We start from the raw sequence: 19,924 nt of genomic DNA, 5'->3' as shown, positions 1-19,924 counted from the left end.
GGAAATGTCAAATTAGAAGTAGAAAGAAGTGGAATAAATTGAAAATGAGAAATCCATGTTTTGTTTCAGTGCTTTAGTAGTTTTCTGGGGTCTGTGTAAAACGTAGAATCATAGAATCATAGAATAGTTAGGGTTGGAAAGGACCTTAACATCATCTAGTTCCAACCCCCTGCCATGGGCAGGGCACCTCCCACTAAACCATGCCACCCAAAGCTCTGTCCATCCCGGCCTTGAACACTGCCGGGGTGGAGTGTTGACAGCTTCCCTGGGCAACCCATTCCTGTGCCTCACCACCCTAACAGTAAAGAATTTTTTCTTTATGTCCAATCTAAACTTGCCCTGTTCAAGTTTGAACCCATTACCCCTTGTCCTATCACTACAGTCCCTAATGAAGAGTCCCTCCCCAGCATCCTTATAGGCCCCCTTCAGATACTGGATGGCTTCTATGAGGTCTTCACGCAGCCTTCTCTTCTCCAGGCTGAACAGCCCCAACTTTCTCAGCCTGTCCTCATAAGGGAGGTGCTCCAGTCCCCTGATCATCCCCGTGGCCCTCCTCTGGACATCTTCCAACAGTTCCATGTCCTTTTTATGTTGAGGACACCAGAACTGTACACAGTATTCCAAGTGAGGTCTCACAAGAGCAGAGTAGAGGGGCAGGATCACCTATTTCAACCTGCTGGTCATACAGCTTTATTAGGATCTTAATTCTAGAGTAAAAGGCTTGATCAAAATCTGAGCTGTTTGGCACTGAACCTTCCCAGACTGTCAGAAGCATGATGCTAGGTCCTTGTCTGCTTCTTCCTTGTTTATGTTGAAGGAGGGAGGAACCTGAGCACTGCCATTCCAGCTTGCATCACTGCATGCGAGAAGATTTGTAGTCATAGAATATGTTGTTCTTTTCATTGAGATACTTAAAAGCTTATTCAAACAGTGATGGGATGACAGCTAGTTAAGTCAGTAAGTGGAAACATGGTTTTCCTTTCAAAGAAGGCAGAGCCTTTTTATGCATAATCCTGGTTAAGCATAAATGGTTAGATTTTATTCACAATTGATCAAGTATCAGAATTTCTAATTTTGTGCACTCCAAAACAACTTTTATATGTTGTTTTACTTAGAGCCTGTATATAATTTGTTTTTACTTTCTTGCTTTAGTTTTTGGGGAAGTATAGAAAGTATCTAGCTGTGCTTACGTATATGCAACATAGTCATTTTCCAAAGTATGTACTGTCCATTTTCATTGCATTCATATCTTAAGAGGTTATTTGAATTATTCTAAAATACATTAGATCTTCTTGCAAAGGAAGAATACTATTTCCATTAAGTAAATGGTGTTTAGACTTTACTTACAGAGACATTTAATCATCATGTATGATTAAATGTATGATGAAAAATATGTTTCATGGAAAATATGACAAAGTAATTTGTAAGATAGAATATTTTATGGTACCGTTTATATGTGCATATAAATGCATTGGATACTGACAGTGTATAGGGATTAAGAACAGCAATTATTGCTGGAGGGAAGATGAGGAAGATTTTCTTGAGGGGGAGAGAGAGAGAACAAAGGTGTACCTCACTCATGAATTCAGATGCTTTATGACCATGCAAATAAATGTATCTGCCCTGAAACTTTGCATTTATAGAAGCACAGCAAGCATCATGATAATTTCCAGTCTGCTCTCTCAGGCATTCTTTGCATTTCTTAACTTAGTCAAAATTGTACGTATTGTTAAAGTTACTTTTAATGTATGTTAAAGATACCATTCTCTTGATTAATGACCTCATTGTAAATATTAAGAACAAGAAGTATTTGGTTACTATCTGTCTCTTTTTCATTGTAGGCAATTGAGACTGCTTTGGACTGTCTGAAGAGTGCTAACACAGAACCGTATTATCGGAGGCAAGCATGGGAAGTAATCAAGTGTTTTTTGGTAGCCATGATGAGCCTGGATGATAATAAACATGCGTTATACCAGCTTCTTGCACATCCTAAGTATGACAATTCTTTAAACGTAAATGTGTATGTAAAATTTACAGTGTTTCTAGAACAACCTAATTTAGAGACAGTGGTTAGTCTAGGTAACATCATCTTAATGGCATTTTTACCTGATTCTTTTTAAATCAGTGCAGGACTCTCCAGTAAGAGGAATCCAGTCAACAGATTATTTAATGCTAGTGACGTGTCAGTGTTCATACTTTAATTTTCTCCCCCCTAATCACAGTCCCATGTACAATCTGTTAAATTTTTTAAATTAATTATAGTTTAGTATATTTAAATAGTTGGAATATTCTGGTCCTTAATTGCATTTTTAAGTTTAACAGATTGTGATGCTTTGTGTGTACATTTAACTTTTTACTAAAATGAAAGAGATACAAAATACAGTTTCATTTAGTGACCAAACTATAACATAGTCACAGATGTAACCTCTGTTTATGTTACTGTGGGGGCTTTTTATTGATACTTTTAATTACATATTTTACAATTTTAGTCATTGATACTTAATGAGTTTATTGCTTTTAGACAACTTTGACATCTTTGCCCATGAAGAGTGTGCTGGCTTTGACTCTTTCAGTGTAGTAAATATAGCTAAAGATTATAGTAGCTTTTATAATTTGGACTTGTTAGACTTGACGTAAATATGATTTTGCAGTGAATAGGTTTTGTTGGGCAGTGGTTTGATAAATAATGTTTCAATCTTTCAAGATTAAAATCAAATGTCATTTTAAAAAAGGGAAAATGTCAAAATATTGAAAATGACATTCTGTAATTGAGTTGAAGTGTGATGCCTGTATACCTGTTATTTGCAATATATGTGGCTTCTTCTAAACCACTGGCTTTAAATGTTCCTGATGAAATTGAGCTATCCATCATGTTTGAGACCACTGCTTGACAAAATTAATATGGACGGAGTGAGCTGAACTAGCTCTGTCAAAGGAAAATGGGAGGTGGAGAAGGAGTTAGATACTGAAAGCAAACTTTAAATCAAGTACTTGACACTGCTCACAACTGAGCTGCCAGAACTGCAGTTTAGGGTTCTAATGAACTTCATTTTGTCTTTCAGCTTTACTGAGAAGTCCATACCCAGTGTGATTATTTCTCATCGATACAAAGCTCAGGATACTCCAGCTCGTAAAACGTTTGAACAGGCACTGACAGGGGCGTTCATGTCAGCAGTCATCAAAGATCTGAGGCCCAGTGCTCTGCCTTTTGTAGCCAGCTTAATCCGCCATTACACAATGGTGGCAGTTGCTCAGCAGTGTGGTAAGTAAAGTGGACTAGAGATCATGTGGACTGTCATGAGAGGGGTGGAGAAGTTTATTGCTTTTCTAATAGTGATTTGTTTTAAGAAAGTCATGATATTGCAGTGGTTTCTGGATAGATATGTTGCTTTTTGTTTGATGGCTGAATTACATTTTAATTCTTTTGAGCAGTAAAAAATTACAAGGCAGGTTTTAAAAAACCATCAATGACCTAATAATACTTTTAAAATGCTCCACCTAATGAAATAATTACAGCTTAGCACAGGTTATATTTCCAGATAATTTGTGTTACTTGATACACGCAGTTATTTTTGTAGGGGGTATTTCATTGGGTTGTTTCCACTCATGGTTTTGAAGGACCATCAGAGAAACAAAGTAAATGTTAGAGCGCTGCAGTGCCTTGTACCTATGAAGAAAACTTTTTGCTTGGAGTTACCCTGTATGGCAAGTAATTTGGGAAAAGACGTAGTATAAGCATATCACTGTTCATTGTCACATTAATGTAACTTGAATTTTTATGATTCTTTGTTTTAATTAAATCTTTTTTTCAGTGCATATTCTAGTGCATAGAAGAAAATATCCAAGTAGATACAATCTTTTTTTCTTCTAAAAGTGAAGAATGCCTTAGAATCCATTTATATGCAAATAGACACAGTGCTTACTGGTTTTGCCATCAACTACTCCGAGGAGTAGTAAAATCTAATTGAAAGACTATTCATATTGAAATATCCATTATTTTATCTTTTTTTTCCCTTTCTTTCTTTTCTTCCCCAACACAAATTACAGGTCCTTTTTTGCTGCAGTGCTATCAGGTTGGAAGCCAGCCTAGTACAGCCATGTTTCATAGTGAAGAAAATGGGTCAAAAGGCATGGATCCCTTGGTACTTATTGATGCCATAGCAATCTGCATGGCATATGAGGAGAAGGAGCTCTGCAAGATAGGAGAAGTTGCTCTAGCAGTGATATTTGATGTCGCAAGCATTATCTTGGGTTCAAAGGAAAGGGTAATATATATATATATATTAAATGAATTTGAATGATGTCATTTCAGCCAATACAAATTTGCTCCTAAACTTTTGGAGACTACCAATGAGCTGAAAAAGCAAACTGATACGTTTCTTTCTGTCCAGGCTTGTCAGCTTCCCTTGTTTTCATACATTGTGGAACGTTTATGTGCTTGCTGTTATGAACAAGCTTGGTATGCTAAACTAGGAGGTGTTGTATCGATTAAATTTCTTATGGAACGACTGCCATTAATTTGGGTCCTCCAGAACCAGCAGACTTTCCTGAAGGCACTTCTGTTTGTTATGATGGATCTAACTGGAGAGGTATTTAATGAATTAATTATATCAAGTAGTATGGGGAAAACAAGCTTTTGTTCTTAAATTCACCCAGACTGAGCTCTTGCAAATCTTGTTTTTACTTAACTTCAGAATATATCAGTTATATGTAAGTTTTAGGCATTTTAACTTAAACCAAGACCTGAGGTTAGGAATGAGGTCTGTTTTTTCTACATAACTTTTTCAAAGTTGTTGAAATTACATTGGTTTCTTTCGGAGGAGATGTGTACAGGTCACATTTAGATCAGTGAAAGAACTAGATTCACTGTCACTTGCGTGAAAAACACTGGTGTGTTTTTCTTCTTTGCTTAGTTTGAAAGTTGTTCATGTTATCAAAAAGCTGTATATAGTTATAGATACCTAGAGAATTGCAGGCTTGACCTTTTCTCAGTTGTGAATCATACAGTGACAGCAGTGCCAAGGGTTCCAGCACTTCAGTTAGTTTATAAAATTTTGCTGTATTGCAGCTTTTAGTTTTGGAATGGTTGGTGGGAAGACTAGTTTAATGTGTGTTCTGTTCAAGCTTTACATGGTTTTAGCTGTTTGCAGAGGACTCATCAAAATCAAATGCTTGGTGCATTAATAAGTAGTGTGTAGATTTGTGATCTTTGTTCTGTACATATTTAATAAAAATAATCTATGATACCTTAGGTTTCCAATGGAGCAGTCGCTATGGCAAAGACCACATTAGAACAGCTTTTAATTAGATGTGCAACTCCTTTAAAAGATGAAGAAAAAACAGAAGAAATCCTAGCAGCACAGGAAAAGTCTTTCCATCACGTCACACATGACCTTGTTCGAGAAGTAACCTCTCCAAACTCCACTGTGAGAAAACAAGCCATGCATTCGTTGCAGGTACTTGCGCAGGTCACTGGAAAAAGCGTCACAGTGATAATGGAGCCACATAAAGAGGTAAGAGAAATACTTACTAAAAGTGAGTTTAAAGTTGTTTACCAGTTTGGATTTGCAAAATGCTTTTCTGAGTACATTTTCCCACATTAGTGATAGCATATGCTTGTCATTTGCTAGGTTTCATTGTTCTAAAATACACCATGGTTGCAGTACTGTAGAGATGCATGCAAGCTGTGCCTGACTGCTTATTTATTGTATTTATAGTGTCTTCAGGTTGATTTACTTCCTGAAATTATGGGCTGCTCATCCTACCACTGATCAGACATAGGCTAGGCCAGGTAGATACTGCATTTAGAACCTCAATTTTGTGTTATTTTCTTTATATGAGGTACATTGCTATGCCTTTCTGTATCCAGGAGGAGACTATAAAGATCAAAGCTGTTTGAAATAACTTTTTGCTCGATACTTCTTAAAGCTAATAGCATTGATACTTTTGAAAGAGAAGTAAATGTACGTAAGCTCTAAGGGCCACCACAACATATGAAATTGTGGCTGTCATTAGGGTAGTTCGTGAACATACAGAGAAACCCCCTAATTGGTATCTTTTGCTAATGGTGTTTAAAGAGGAAAGAGATGTTGATGTGATGGAAAAAGCTTACATGAATGTTTTTGTTTTTCTGATGCTTTAGGAGCTTAAAGTATTCTTGACCTGAACATTTGAAATGCTCAGGTCTATGAATTTTATATATATAATAATAAAATTATAGAATATTGTGAATTTATTTAAGTATCATAGATTTGTTTCACAGAGAATATGTAATAATTACAGTTACTGAGTTTTTTAACAGCTGTCTATGAATTAAATTAGTTCAGAAAGGTACTTTTCTTCTTGCATAGTGATTTCTGAAGAGGTATGTCTGTAGCCACAGTAGTAAATGGATAGAAACATGCAGCTGTGACCAGTGGTGTCCTCTTAATGGTTAGGTCTGTAAGGTCTTTTGAATAGACCGCTAATTCAGTAATCTAAATTACATTGTGTAGGTTCTCCAAGACATGGTTCCTCCTAAAAAGCATTTGCTTAGGCATCAACCAGCAAATGCCCAGATTGGCCTGATGGAGGGAAACACATTTTGCACAACCCTGCAACCCCGATTGTTTACAATGGATCTGAATGTTGTGGAACACAAGGTTTTCTACACAGAGGTACTTTCCTTTTATGTTCTGATATTTGAATGTAGATGCTTAAGTAGAGATGGTGTTAGAAGTTTCATTGTTAAAAATACACATTTTTCTCTGTGCATTTTAAACTTTCACCAAAATGTAAGATTTTACCTTTTGAAACATGAACTGAGATCTGCCTTTACCTGCAGCATACTAGCTCTGAGCTAAGCAGTCTGTGAAATACATTAAATGAACTTTGGTGTTGAAGGCCTAAGCTAGCAGCCCTAACTTTCATATTTAGGTCTTATTTTATGCACAGTGTATCTACTAAATAAATTGTTGTAAAACCAAAACATAGATATTGTTTGTTAAGGTTTATGATTCCCTAACAGTTTGAGTAAAATCAGATACAGAAGTAGTGTGTAGATTTAACTTAGAGAAACTGTCTAGTCCCTTGGTTACCTAGCTGTCTTATCCAAATAGAAGTTCAGGATGTCTTTAATTCCAACAGTAATTGCAATTAGTAGGACCAGGTATGCAGAGGATCCTCTGGTTTTGACTTAAGACAAAAACAAAGTGCTGTACATCAAAAATGTCTGTAATGGTGAGAGTGATATATTCGTATTTTTAATATCTGAATTTTGTTAGTGTTCTTGGATATAGGTGCAACCTGGACATTATGAGCTTGCATAACTTTGTTTCAGCCTGTTCAGTGTTTTCTAACTAAATCTATATACATACATTGAAGATGCTTGCCTGAGGAGCAAGAGCAAAGAGGAGACCTGTGTAGGAAAGAATTGTCCCTCTGGGTATTAGAATTCCTGAAGACATTTTCAACACATTTTTTTCCCTGTTAATCTCCTTCTGTTTTCTTACCCCATTCCTCAATATTTTCATTTCTCTTATACTGTCATTCAGGAGACAAGCTTTTCTGTAGACCTGCTCTTCTTCTATCATATGAGCAGCCTGTATGCAAATAGACCAGCAAGGTACAGGCCAGCAAAATGGCTAATTATTGCCCGCCTTCTCTCTGGTGCCAGTGCTAATGGGCTCTTTAGCCTCTGGCTAACCACCAGTTTTAATAGGAGTTTACACCCTGATTTTGAGTAGAATTTTTCCTGTTGGTGAGATTTGAAGGGTGATTATTGTGCTTCCTTGAACTTGGCTCTTTGAGGAAACAAGACTCAAAAAGTTATAATACCATTTCAAATGTGATTTGCAGTGCTAAGCTGAAATGATTTATTTTCTTTTCTCTAGTTACTGAATTTGTGTGAGGCCGAAGATACTGCTTTGATGAAACTACCCTGTTACAAGAGTCTTCCATCACTTGTACCTCTTCGGATTGCAGCCCTAAGTAAGTAAAACTTCCTAAGCAAAGTTTGGTGTAGATAAGTGACCTTGTGAGCAGCGGGCAGTCCTCTCCCCAAGGGCAGCAGGAAACTTGAGACTGATGACTGTTCTCTAGAGGTCACAGTTTAATGGAGAGAATAATGGGAAAGTATCGCTGCTTTCTTAATGACTAGGATTTAGTTTCTGAAATTAACCCAAAATATTTTTTAGACTAATTATGTTGTATAGCATTAGGAAAACTTTAGAATGCTGTTAATAGCATTCCTAATCTTTCACTGTTTTATGATGCCTGTAGTTTTTGGCCAAGTATGCTATAATTTATCTGTCGGTAATTTAAGATGAAGTAGAAGAAACTTGAAGAGAAGAAATGTAAAATTAGGTTTTGGTGTGTTTTGTTTTTTCTTTTTCTTCCTTGATACTGAGTTAACAAAGAGAACAAATTTGGTGTTTGCAGATGCTCTAGCTGCCTGCAATTACTTGCCTCAGTCAAGAGAGAAGATCATTGCTGCACTTTTCAAGGCACTTAATTCAACAAATAATGAGCTGCAGGAGGCAGGAGAAGCATGCATGAGAAAGGTTAGTGTATTAAAACAGCGTTGCTTTTGAGACCATTGTTCTCTCTGCTTTACTTCCTTGTTACAAAGCTTCTTGTCAAAGTTCTATATAGTAAATGATGGCTGTTAACTTCTTGTTAGTGACACCAATATAATTAAGTTTCTGTCAGATGCGTTTTTTTTGGGGGGGGGGATATGAAATTAGCCATAAAAATTTCTTCTGATTGAAATTAAGCATTAAAAGCTCTTGGGCAAGGACCAAGTCTTTCAGTCTTTCTGTCTGTCTGGTCTTTTGGTCTTTCTGTTTTTTTGGTCTTTGTAAAATGAATCTTCTTTTGTAAATAAACAGTGTCAGTTCTTCCCAGCAGTTTTGCAAATGTTCATGCCTGGCTTTATTGTAAATGCTTTTCTCATGTTTCTCTTTTGTTCCTGAAAAGTAGTAAAAGACCTCATAGTTGTTTTTGGAAAAGTAAGCAATAGAGCAGAGTTAGACTCTGCATTGCAGTATGACAGTTACTTTAAGGAACAGGACTGAGGCTGTTCTTCATGTTCAAAATTATTATCCTTACGTGGTGCTACACTACCCTGTCCTGGGGATGCTAGGACAGGGTAGTGTAAAAAACCTGGAAGGACAGCGAAAAGGCTGTTCTCTCATCATGATTTTGTTGCACAGTAAGTGTGCTTAATTCTGATTCAGCAAGATTTTAATACCATTTTTCTTGATACAGAAAATAATAAAAATACAGCCTCTTTGTACTGTGTAGATTTGCTGTTATCTAATGGGGAGTATAACTAGTATAATACTTCTGGTTTACGATTGTTTAGGCCATTTACTAGAGGTCAGATGTTGTCTTTTCATGTCATTCTGGTCATGAGAGGGAATGTACTTATTATTTATGGCTTGCTGACAGTACAGTTTTGTTGAGAGGTAAGAGGAAGCAAATAAGGGTTATTCTGACCTTTGCAGTTGGTATAAGATTTTCTGATTGTTTTTTCTCTGTCATAAATCTATGCCCACAGGATGTTTGGTTATGAAATACTCTCTGGCTGCTTGCAGCCAGGTTCTCTTGGACTTTTATGTTACTCAGAATGCATGCAGACTGAAAGACAGAAATCTGCTCTTGCCTACAGCCAGATGAATGGCAGTTCTTAATAAGGCAGTGTCTAAGTGTTTTGTCCGTAGCTGTGTGTCTAATTTAGAGTTGTGGCCATTTTTCAATCTGTCTGTAATTAAGATCTCCTCCTTGATTATATTATGGAATATCCTACTGTGTGTCAGCAATGCCTAAATGCTTCCCAAATTCATCTTGTCACTGTGTATATTTCCAGCAAAAAACATTGTTTAAGGTATTGCATTCTGAAAGTACAAAATAAAACAAGAAATATCAAGTCAGCAGAATTCATTTTAAGAAAGGTGCTTGCACAAAAATCACTCTCCCCTCCATCTGTATCTTAAACCTGTACTCTCTTGCAGTTCTTGGAAGGAGCTACCATAGAAGTTGATCAAATTCATACACACATGAGACCGTTGCTTATGATGTTAGGAGACTATCGAAGTCTGACACTGAACGTTGTGAATCGTCTGACATCTGTCACTAGACTTTTCCCAAACTCTTTTAATGATAAATTCTGTGATCAGATGATGGTAAGCTGATTTAAGTTTTCTTTAGCTCTTCCCCAAGAATTTTTCTTCTAACAAGTATTCATATTGTTGAAAGTTAAAGAACAAATCAGTAGTAACTCAGTGTACATACTGGTAATATAAGATTTTTGTTTCACAATTCATAGAAAAAAAGCCCACGTTTTTAAAGAGTTAAAACATTTTAAAGAGGTGCTAAACCAGGAAGTTAAGAGATCTTCTTTTCTAGTGAAGACATACCTAGTTATGCTGAGGTCTGCTTGGACAAATTTACCATTAAGCAAGGTGCTAGCAGCACAATATGCTATGGAAACCCTTGAAAACATGTTATGTTTCCTGGTAAAGTAAGTCTGTTTTGGTGTTATTTCAATTTTTAAAATGGTGGAAGGTATTGCCCTTCTTATTTGCTGTTTTTAAACTGTAAATTCTTTAGCCTTTTGCCATAGATGTTCAAATATTTAAATGCATACATATCAAGGAAATGAGACAAATGTGAGCCTATCAGATTTTTGTGCCGTTTGATGTAAGTTTTATAAGCTCTGCTTTCTTTATTATGGATAGGACTTCTAACAACAGCAAGCTCTTCATTCTGAGCAGTGAAAATAACTAATCAGTTTCTCCTTTGTTTCCTTCAAACAATCACTTTTGCCTCTACTTGTTTTCTTGTAGCATATGCTGTCACTTGCTAAAATGGAATAGTATAGTTAGAAGAATAATGCTAATTATTCTCTCTTTGTAGCAACACCTGCGTAAATGGATGGAAGTTGTAGTTATTACACACAAAGGTGGACAACGGAGTGATGGAAATGTAAGTTAGTGAATTCTTGTGTGTGGGAAGACAAGAAAAAACAGTATTTTTTGAATTACAGAACTCAGTTGTAAATGTTGCCATAACTGACTACACACTGATGTTTTGTTAAAAGCTAATGATCTTAGATGTATGTTGAATATTTGTTACAACTCTTAGTATTGGCCTTTTTAGTCACCAGCACGCTTGTAGTAAGCGTGGGTAAAGCCCTTCCCAAATCTTCGTTCGTGAAGTCAAGCCATGAATAAATGAATGAATGAATGAATGAATGAATGAATGACAACTCTTAGTAAGAGGAGCTTCTTATCTGCTGATAATGGTTACTTTAAAGCCTATTCTATACAGGTTGGTGTGGAACAGCTCATTTGTTTTTATTTTTTTTCTCAGGATTTTCTGCTTAAAAATCTGTTCTTCATTGGAATGGTTGATAAGCTCAGCAGGATATTCCCTCTTTTTTCACTAATATGTTTGATGTTCATGACATAGTATTTTGAAAATTCTAAAGAATAATATAATCCCACTTAATTTTAATGATAATTTTAAATGATACTATATAACTTAAGAAAAACAAGTTGAGATCACATTAAAATCTCTCTCCTATCTAGATGAATGGTCTTGACATCGAACTGTGGGAAGCTGATCAGTGTTCTTATAAATGGAAAATGGCACAGTATAATGACAACACTGTGTCCTCTTAGCAGTTCAGCACTGAAGGGAGTTCCTGCTTCTGTGTAGTTTCATGTAGATTACCAGAAGTGCCGTAATTTTATTAAGATTTTACTAATAACTTAAATTAATTCTGAGATTTATTATTGCAAGTAGGAAAAAATGGGGAAATCTTACTAATTTCTTTGTTTTCCAAATGAGAATGATATTAGATTGGGTTTTTATTTCCCTCAAAACATGGAATTGGCTTTTCTTCACTCTTTCCTGGCATTGTAAAGAGAACTTTTAAATATGAATTTAGTCATTGCTTTGTATTTGACCTAGATGTTCTCTAATGGAATAGAATTTGTTTCTTATGTTTAAACTTAAAATCTATGCATTTTTTCAGTTAAACTCATTGTATTCAGGTCAGAGTAGTTCTAAGGCCTCTGTAGTCGTCTTTTGGGATTCTCTTTTCCTCAGGTGTGATGATTACAGATATCTTGCAGATCTTTTTATAGCAATAGTCTTTTGAAGCACCTTTAGAACAGTTTTTAGTTGTCCCTAAATCACATGTAATTGTGAATTCTCCTGCTCTTAATGTCTTCTGTTGATGTTTTCTATGAGTTGTGTTTTTAGTCTCCTAAACTTCTAATTTTTTTATTTTAGTGTTGGCTTAAAACCTATATATGTTGAGGGGGAGGTACACAAAAGACATGCGAGAGAAGGAATCCATTGTCGCTTCTTGGGGGAGGAGGGAAGTCTGTGGAAACATTTCCAACTAGAATTGTGTGACTGCAAAGCTGATTGAAATATTACTGTTTTCCTCACAGTTGTTGCTCTAATGTTTTCTTGAAAATAAAAACTCAAGGAAACTGAAGGAAGGCAAAGACAGTATGGTCTTTATGCAATTGCTGTGGCAGCCTGTGCTCATTTGTCCATATGTTCTAATTGTATCTTCTAAATGTGAAAAACTAGGATGGCGACACAGGTGATCAGAGTTACTGTAGCTGGCCTTTTCCTTACTCATGTTTTCTTACCCATAGTAAGATTTCAAAATCTGAGGTACTTACAAGCAATGTTGGGGGGTGTTACTGGGGTGTAGGTTGCATCATTCAGAGTGGGTGAGTGTTTGGATCTAGGAGATGGTAAACATGCAGTGGAGAATGGAATCTGTAGGGAGTCTTATGTTTGCCAGCTGAAACAGTACAGAGCACTGTTACTTATGGTAACTTTTTTTTTGACCTGAAGGGTTTTCATCTTTTTCCAGCAGCAATTGATGAAGGTGCCACTTGATGGTAATGCTGGTGGTGTCATGCAGCTCTCCAGCTGACTGCAGAGTGGCTAGTCAGTGAAGCTTCTGAATGAAACAGCCCAGGAGTCTGTGGAATATAGAGTTTTCATATGTAAATGAAAATTGTAGACAAACTGAAAACTTCAGACATCTCAGTTAAATATGCTGCATAATAATTAACGGCTATTGTGAAGATCTGCATTGATGCCAGAATAACTAAGCTCTTCATTCACTTAAAATGACAGTCCTATTGTGTTCCTGAACTGTGTCTTTGCTATTTAGATAAATGAACAAATTAAAACATAACATATTAAGTAGTGATTAAGGTCTAATTCATTTGCCTAATGAGTGAAATCTTTGATTTAAGTCCCTCCTTTCTTTCTTCCCTGCCTCCCCAAGGAAGAGAGTGGAGTTTTTTAAGTCATGTCCAGTAATAAAAACCCCCAAGTTTTGAATAGATGGTTGTGTCTCCTCTCATGAACAGTGGCAGCATGTGGAAATTCTGCATTGCAGCCTATTAGAAGGACTTTATATCTTGGTAGTTGAAGTATTGAAACTGATTTCATAATTGATGATGGACAGATTTTTCTTGGAAGATGCTAAAATATTGTTTCCCCTGACTCAATAATCTTGTATCTATTTTTTGTTCACTATAAATATTTGAGAAGCTGTGTCTAAACAACATACAAGTGAAAAAAGTATACTTTTCATCCTAATTCTTAGACGAGTGGTTCAAAGCATGAGAGATATTCATTGTCTCCATTCTTTGAGATGAGAAATAACCCTACTGAAGTCAGTTTCTGGCTGCAGCCTGAAGAATAGCATATCCTGATTTGTTCATTTGTTTGATATTCTTGTGGGCTTTTCCTTTTCATGCTGTGACTTCTGGTTTGGTTCAGCCTGCTGCAGAAGTGGTAGAGGTGAGAAACTCAGTGGAGGCACCAGGAAATTCTTTGTTGTTGTGTTGGGCTTTTTTTGTTTCTTTTTTTTGTTCTTATTTTTTTAGATTTCTTTTGAAGTGTGGTGTATTAGTTTTACTGTTGTGTTTTGGGCAGAGTGCGTTATGTCTTTGAGTGCAGTGCTGTGAATTGTCTTCTGTTTGTCTGTGGCGGAGCTGTTTTGGTAACATTGCTGTTCAGGATGCTAAGCATGTTTGTACTAGGAAGAGCAGGATTTTTAATTTCTGTGAAGGCGCAAGTGGTTTCAAAAGATTTGATATGTGTTCTCAGTCCTGCACCTCAATCCATGAGAGTAGCCTTGTGGGGGTCTGCCTAGGCAGATCATGTTGAAGAAGTGGGCCTAGTACTTTGTATTTACATTCAGTTGAGGAAAAGCAATACATTTGATAATAATCTTTTGTATAGCGCATCCTAGAAATTGGTTTTAGGGAGTTGGTGAGGGTGGATGTTTTGGTATTTTCCTTTCCCTTTTCTTCCTGAAGAAATCCAAACTCTAGTTTACTTAAATACAGTTTTAAATTACACAGTGAAAGAAAAACACAAAATGGCTTGGGGCTTAAGAAGAATTTAGCATCTAGTGGTAGAACAGAGCTGTCTTTTCTTTGAAATAACCAGCTGTTTACAAGATATACTTCAGTATATCGTGGTCTTGCTTGAAATATGTGGGAAAGATGCCTGTCTTTTTCTTCATGTCAAGTCTGGGGTGGTGGGGTGTATGTGAGGAGCTGTTTAGAAGGGAAGGTCTGGCTTACTGATGCATGAGCCACTTCGGTATAGTGCAGTGAGCACTCTGTAACTCTCCCATCACCATTATCATTATGCAGTGTTTAGCTCTTACCTGTAAAGCACAACTGTTACTAACAAAATAAAATTAAAGTATTATATTGCAAGGGTGGAAGGGCAGACTTCCACAAGAGCGATTTTCTCCATGCATCATGATAAGTAGATGCTGTATATATGTTAACCCCTTCCATTTGGTTGCTGGCTATGCTAATACAGAGAGGAAGAAAAATGGTACGATGTGTGATACTGTTTTTATATGTTTAGCTGATAACATTAACCTGTGTTTCTTTTTACGTGTAGGAAATGAAGATTTGTTCAGCCATTATAAATTTATTCCATCTGATCCCAGCTGCCCCTCAGACTTTGGTTAAACCTCTGCTGGAAGTTGTTATGAAAACAGAACGGGCAATGTTAATTGAGGTAAGAGGGGAAGTTAACATTGCTGGTATTTTTGCTTTATGCTATTTCTAAATATTAGCATATAATAAATATAATATCTTAAACATGGTGTGGGAACAGTTGATCTAATATGCTCTTCAAGCCTTTTAGGAGTTGGTAACATTTGTCTTAGACTCTTAAAAGTGAAGTTTAAAACTTCTTAGTAAATTGTCATCATGAAAGTTCTGAACATTTTGTATCTGCATAGATGCCAAGTCAAATGTGGGTTTTTGAGTGCTGGTAAATTAGTAGAAAATACTCTGTACTCTGCATTTTTAATTTAAGCTTTATGAATTTTTCAGGCTGGCAGTCCATTCAGGGAACCACTCATCAAATTTTTGACACGTCATCCATCCCAGACCGTGGAGTTGTTCATGATGGAAGCCACTTTAAATGATCCACAGTGGAGCAGAATGTTTATGGTGAGCTGTGTGGGGAGTGGAGCAGGAAAAAAAACCTCATCTTCACAAATCTGATGAATTGAAAGTTCTTCATCTTTTCCATCTTTTTTAGCTTGTATGACCTTGTAGTCCTTAATTATGGTCTTGCTCTGACTGTAGGTGCCTGTTTTCAGTTTTGCATTTGTTTGTCCTGAGATGCTGATTTTGTACCTTTCCAGATCATACAGGATTATTACTGAAGTAGCAGAGGCTGTTTTTATATATGTGAAATATAACCTCTGGAACTTTACTGAGCAATATAAAAGCTACAGGATGATATAGGCTTTTGGTATTTTTGCTTTAAAGGTTGTTATTAAAATTATTTCTTCCCCTTCTTCAGAGTTTCTTAAAACATAAAGATGCCAAACCTCTACGAGATGTACTGGCAGCAAATCCTAACCGATTTATCACTCTACTATTACCTGTTGGCACCCAAGCTGCTGTTAGACCTGGTTCTCCAAGCACTACCACAATGCGTCTTGATCTACAGTTTCAGGCTATCAAGGTATTAATTTATTCTTGTATGTCTCTGCACTAGACAGTTAAAAGCTATTTAGCTACAAGCCTGTTACATACAGGCTTTCAAGTGTATGTGTCTGTATTATAGCTTGTAGAAAAACATTTGTAAGAATGTAGAGCATTTGTAGTTAGAGTCACTCTAGGAAGGGGAAATACACTCAAACTATACTTTTTCTAATCAAGTAGGATACAAGGGTCAGACATGGCAACAGAAACTTAAAGAAGAAAAAAATCCATTAAAAATACATCTAAATGAGGTGTTTTTTTTTTTTTACTTTTTTTTTATATTTTAGAACCTTTAATTGACCTTAAAAATTGCTTTTATATGAATTGTTTCTACAGACAGATCTGTTGTGTGTTGACTGCATTTGTTTTGTTTTGATTTTGGCAGATCATAAGCATTATTGTTAAGAATGATGAATGTTGGTTAGCAAATCAACATTCCTTGGTGAATCAGCTGAAACGTGTATGGGTGAGTGAAGCTTTTCAGGAGAGACATCGTAAGGAGAATATGGCTGCGACAAATTGGAAGGAACCGAAGCTGTTAGCATATTGCTTGTTAAATTACTGCAAGTACGTAAAACATATATTTCGTGTAGCTTCTCTACATATTATCTTTACCATTACCTTTATTAGTTTTTAAAATACTGTAAGGTTTGCAGTTATTGAAAAGAAAGTTTAATGTCTTTCATAATACTGCCATTAGCTCTAAACCCATGCCTCTGGTACTGCTTGCGCTTGCCTCTCTGCTCACTTAAAAGCAAGAACAGTTTCTTCACCAAGTCATCAGCACAGTAGTTTGGTTGGGTATTTTTTCACTGAAACTTCTTATTGTGTTCTTACAGAAGGAATTATGGTGATATAGAGTTGCTCTTCCAGTTGCTTCGAGCTTTTACGGGTCGATTTCTCTGCAATATGACTTTTTTAAAGGAATACATGGAAGAAGAGATCCCCAAAAATTACAGCATTCCCCAAAAACGGGCTTTGTTCTTCCGGTTTGTAGACTTCAATGACCCAAACTTTGGAGATGAGCTCAAAGCCAAGGTAACTAAAGCAATTAAATCAAAGAAGCCTGGTATTTAGGTTTAATTTTCTTCTGGGGAACTAGGGCAACAAAACTGGCTTACTTAAATGTCAATGAGTTTGATAATTGGCAGAGCCATTTAGGTGAAAATATCATACCTGAAGAAGAGCGATAATAAATAGAGACAGCAATTCATCTTGTCTTCAATGTGGGCTACTTTAGTTTACACTTTCTAAGAATCTTTGCCCTTGGAAAGAAGAAAGAGGGATAATAGCCTGTGTGTATCTGTTTCTTAAGGTTTTATTTTTTTTTTACACAGAATGTGTCTAATGTGCAGGTTTGCATATGAAATTACTTGGATGTTGACTGCTTTTAGAATAATCCAGTAGTTGAGTATAATTGTTTTGGGGTCTTTTTATGTTCTGTAGGTGCTGCAACATATCCTGAATCCTGCTTTCTTGTACAGTTTTGAAAAGGGAGAAGGTGAACAGCTGTTGGGACCCCCAAACCCAGAAGGAGATAATCCAGAGAGCATCACTAGTGTTTTTATAACAAAGGTAACAATCCTTGTTTACATTAAAGGATTTGAAAAAATTAAACAAAAATGGTCCCCCTCATTTGGCTTTTCAGTCCTTATGTGAATAAGTTGTGCTGTTTCTAAACACTGTGACCGGTTGTATCAAATCACTTCGTAACTTTGAACTGTTGTGAGATCCGTCAGTCATTGGTAGGATTTGACTACAGTTTTACATCTTAACGACTTGAATATCTGCCTTTAGAAATAGGCCTTGTATGTCTGTAAACCCAGTCTTTTTCATAAGCAAAGCTTTCCAAGACTGAACATGAGTAATTTTGTAATTCAGTTTAATTTTATAGAATCAGTTACTGGTTATAAAATAGGTGTCGTTGAAGAGGAGGTTTGGTTTTTTTCATTATTATAGAGAATAATGTTTATTTTTTCTTTTCCCCTTTCTCGCCTTCCTACTCTTCTCTTTGATCATCCCTGGGACTAGGTACTTGATCCGGAAAAACAGGCTGATATGCTGGATTCTCTCAGGATATATCTCCTGCAGTTTGCCACACTTCTGGTTGAGCACGCTCCACACCACATTCATGACAATAACAAAAACCGGAACAGCAAACTGCGGCGCCTAATGACATTTGCTTGGCCTTGCCTCCTGTCCAAGGCATGTGTGGACCCAGCATGCAAATACAGTGGACATTTGCTTTTGGCACACATCATTGCAAAATTTGCCATACATAAGAAGATCGTTTTGCAGGTATTGGCTGCGGGGTTGTATTCATACATTTAAGGGATGTTGATAAGTTCTGTAGTGTGCTTGCTTTTATTTTTAAATTGAAGAGTAGAGGGTGTGCAGTAGTCTTGGGTACTTACTATAAAAATAACCGTTAAATTTGTATGGAACAAAAACTATGAAAGCAGTAAGCCAAATATTAATACAGATTTATTTGTGGATAGGAAAGTGTAGAAAATTTAAAAGAAAGAGTATAGAAAATATAAAGATAAGTGAAAACAGAAAGGATAAAGGGGGCAATAAGAAGTGCTTTCAATTGAATTAACAAAATTGGTATGTTTCCTCATTTAAGAGGCAAACATTCACTTGAGAATGTGGGGAACAAAGGAAAATTTCAAGTTGGACAGTAGAAAGGGAGGAAGAAAAAGGGAAGGAGACAGAAGGATACACTGTATTATTTCTGATGACGAATTATCATATTTACTGAAATATGGGTCTTTAGGAAAAAATCGTGTGTTTTAGAAAACATATGTTTTTGTTGTTGTTTCTCTTTATGTTTAAATGCTTTCTTTTTGGTAAATATGTATAATATTAACATTGATCACAAACTTTGCTGTTTAGGTCTTCCACAGTCTTCTAAAAGCTCACGCGATGGAGGCCCGAGCTATTGTCAGGCAAGCAATGGCTATTCTGACTCCAGCTGTGCCAGCTCGAATGGAGGATGGGCATCAGATGTTGACTCACTGGACACGAAAAATCATTGTGGAAGAGGGTCATACAGTTCCCCAGCTAGTACATATTTTACACTTGATAGTACAACATTTCAAGGTACTTGTACCAGTTATTCTGGTAGTCACTGTATCTCAGATATCAAGGAAGTAAACTGCAGTTTGATTAGAAAATAACATCTGATTTGTACGGTGTAGCTTCAGAAGGCTTCAGCTGTCTGCAAGGATATTTATTAAAGACTGAAAACAACCATTAAATAGGAAACCACTTACTAAGTTTTAGCCTGAATGAAATTAGAACTCAAAATGTTAGGTGAAAGTCTGCAAGATTAATTAATTACACGTGCATTAGCGGTGCTCTCTAACAGGGGTGCAAAAAAAAGAGTTGCTTAAAAATAGTGCAGAACTGTATTCTTTTCCATGCTTCAGTAATTGCTGTTTGTTTGACTTTACATATCCTGTGGGGTTAACTACGTAACTTTTATCTCCAGCTAATGTATGTTGTGAAACATTAAACAAATGGGGGAATGTCAATATAGGAGCGTTTTTGAAAACACAGATTAAGACATGATGTAAAGTGACAGCTAGTTAATATGCATCGAAGTGACTTTTCAGGAATTGATTGCTTAATGCTTTTAGAAAGCAATATCTGAGTGTGTTCAAATGTGAGTTATAGCTCTTTAAAAGGATCAGCAAAAATTTGGAATCATTGTTCCTGGAGAAAAATTATGTATCTTCAGAAGAACATTTTCATTTGGGTACATGAAATCAGTAGTCACTACTGAAAATTGTAGCCAAAATTTTATTTCCAAAGCACCAGTTACTTTTCTGGATTGCAAAATTTGGACTGGTAGAGATTTGGCAAACTGTGGG

At 36.3% G+C, this 19,924-nt stretch overlaps 1 protein-coding gene across 1 annotated transcript in view; it reads left to right on the top strand.

Annotated features, from left to right (window-relative positions):
- Positions 1-19,924, top strand: part of TRRAP (transformation/transcription domain associated protein) — a 98,523-nt gene that overhangs the window by 23,460 nt on the left and 55,139 nt on the right. The window contains 18 exon segments of the mRNA XM_057416996.1: positions 1,842-1,993; positions 3,063-3,262; positions 4,048-4,265; positions 4,392-4,589; positions 5,253-5,513; positions 6,495-6,656; positions 7,872-7,968; positions 8,419-8,540; positions 9,993-10,163; positions 10,897-10,965; positions 14,947-15,066; positions 15,387-15,506; positions 15,865-16,029; positions 16,435-16,616; positions 16,889-17,087; positions 17,496-17,624; positions 18,081-18,347; positions 18,945-19,151. Coding sequence (XP_057272979.1) covers positions 1,842-1,993; positions 3,063-3,262; positions 4,048-4,265; positions 4,392-4,589; positions 5,253-5,513; positions 6,495-6,656; positions 7,872-7,968; positions 8,419-8,540; positions 9,993-10,163; positions 10,897-10,965; positions 14,947-15,066; positions 15,387-15,506; positions 15,865-16,029; positions 16,435-16,616; positions 16,889-17,087; positions 17,496-17,624; positions 18,081-18,347; positions 18,945-19,151 — 3,039 coding nt within the window.

This window comes from Pezoporus wallicus, unplaced genomic scaffold (assembly GCF_028554395.1).
Source record: "Pezoporus wallicus isolate ANWC-B61680 ecotype Strahan unplaced genomic scaffold, APGP_CSIRO_Pwel_v1 scaffold_7392, whole genome shotgun sequence".
NCBI lineage: Eukaryota > Metazoa > Chordata > Aves > Psittaciformes > Psittacidae > Pezoporus > Pezoporus wallicus.
This window is presented reverse-complemented; position numbering and strand designations above follow the sequence as displayed.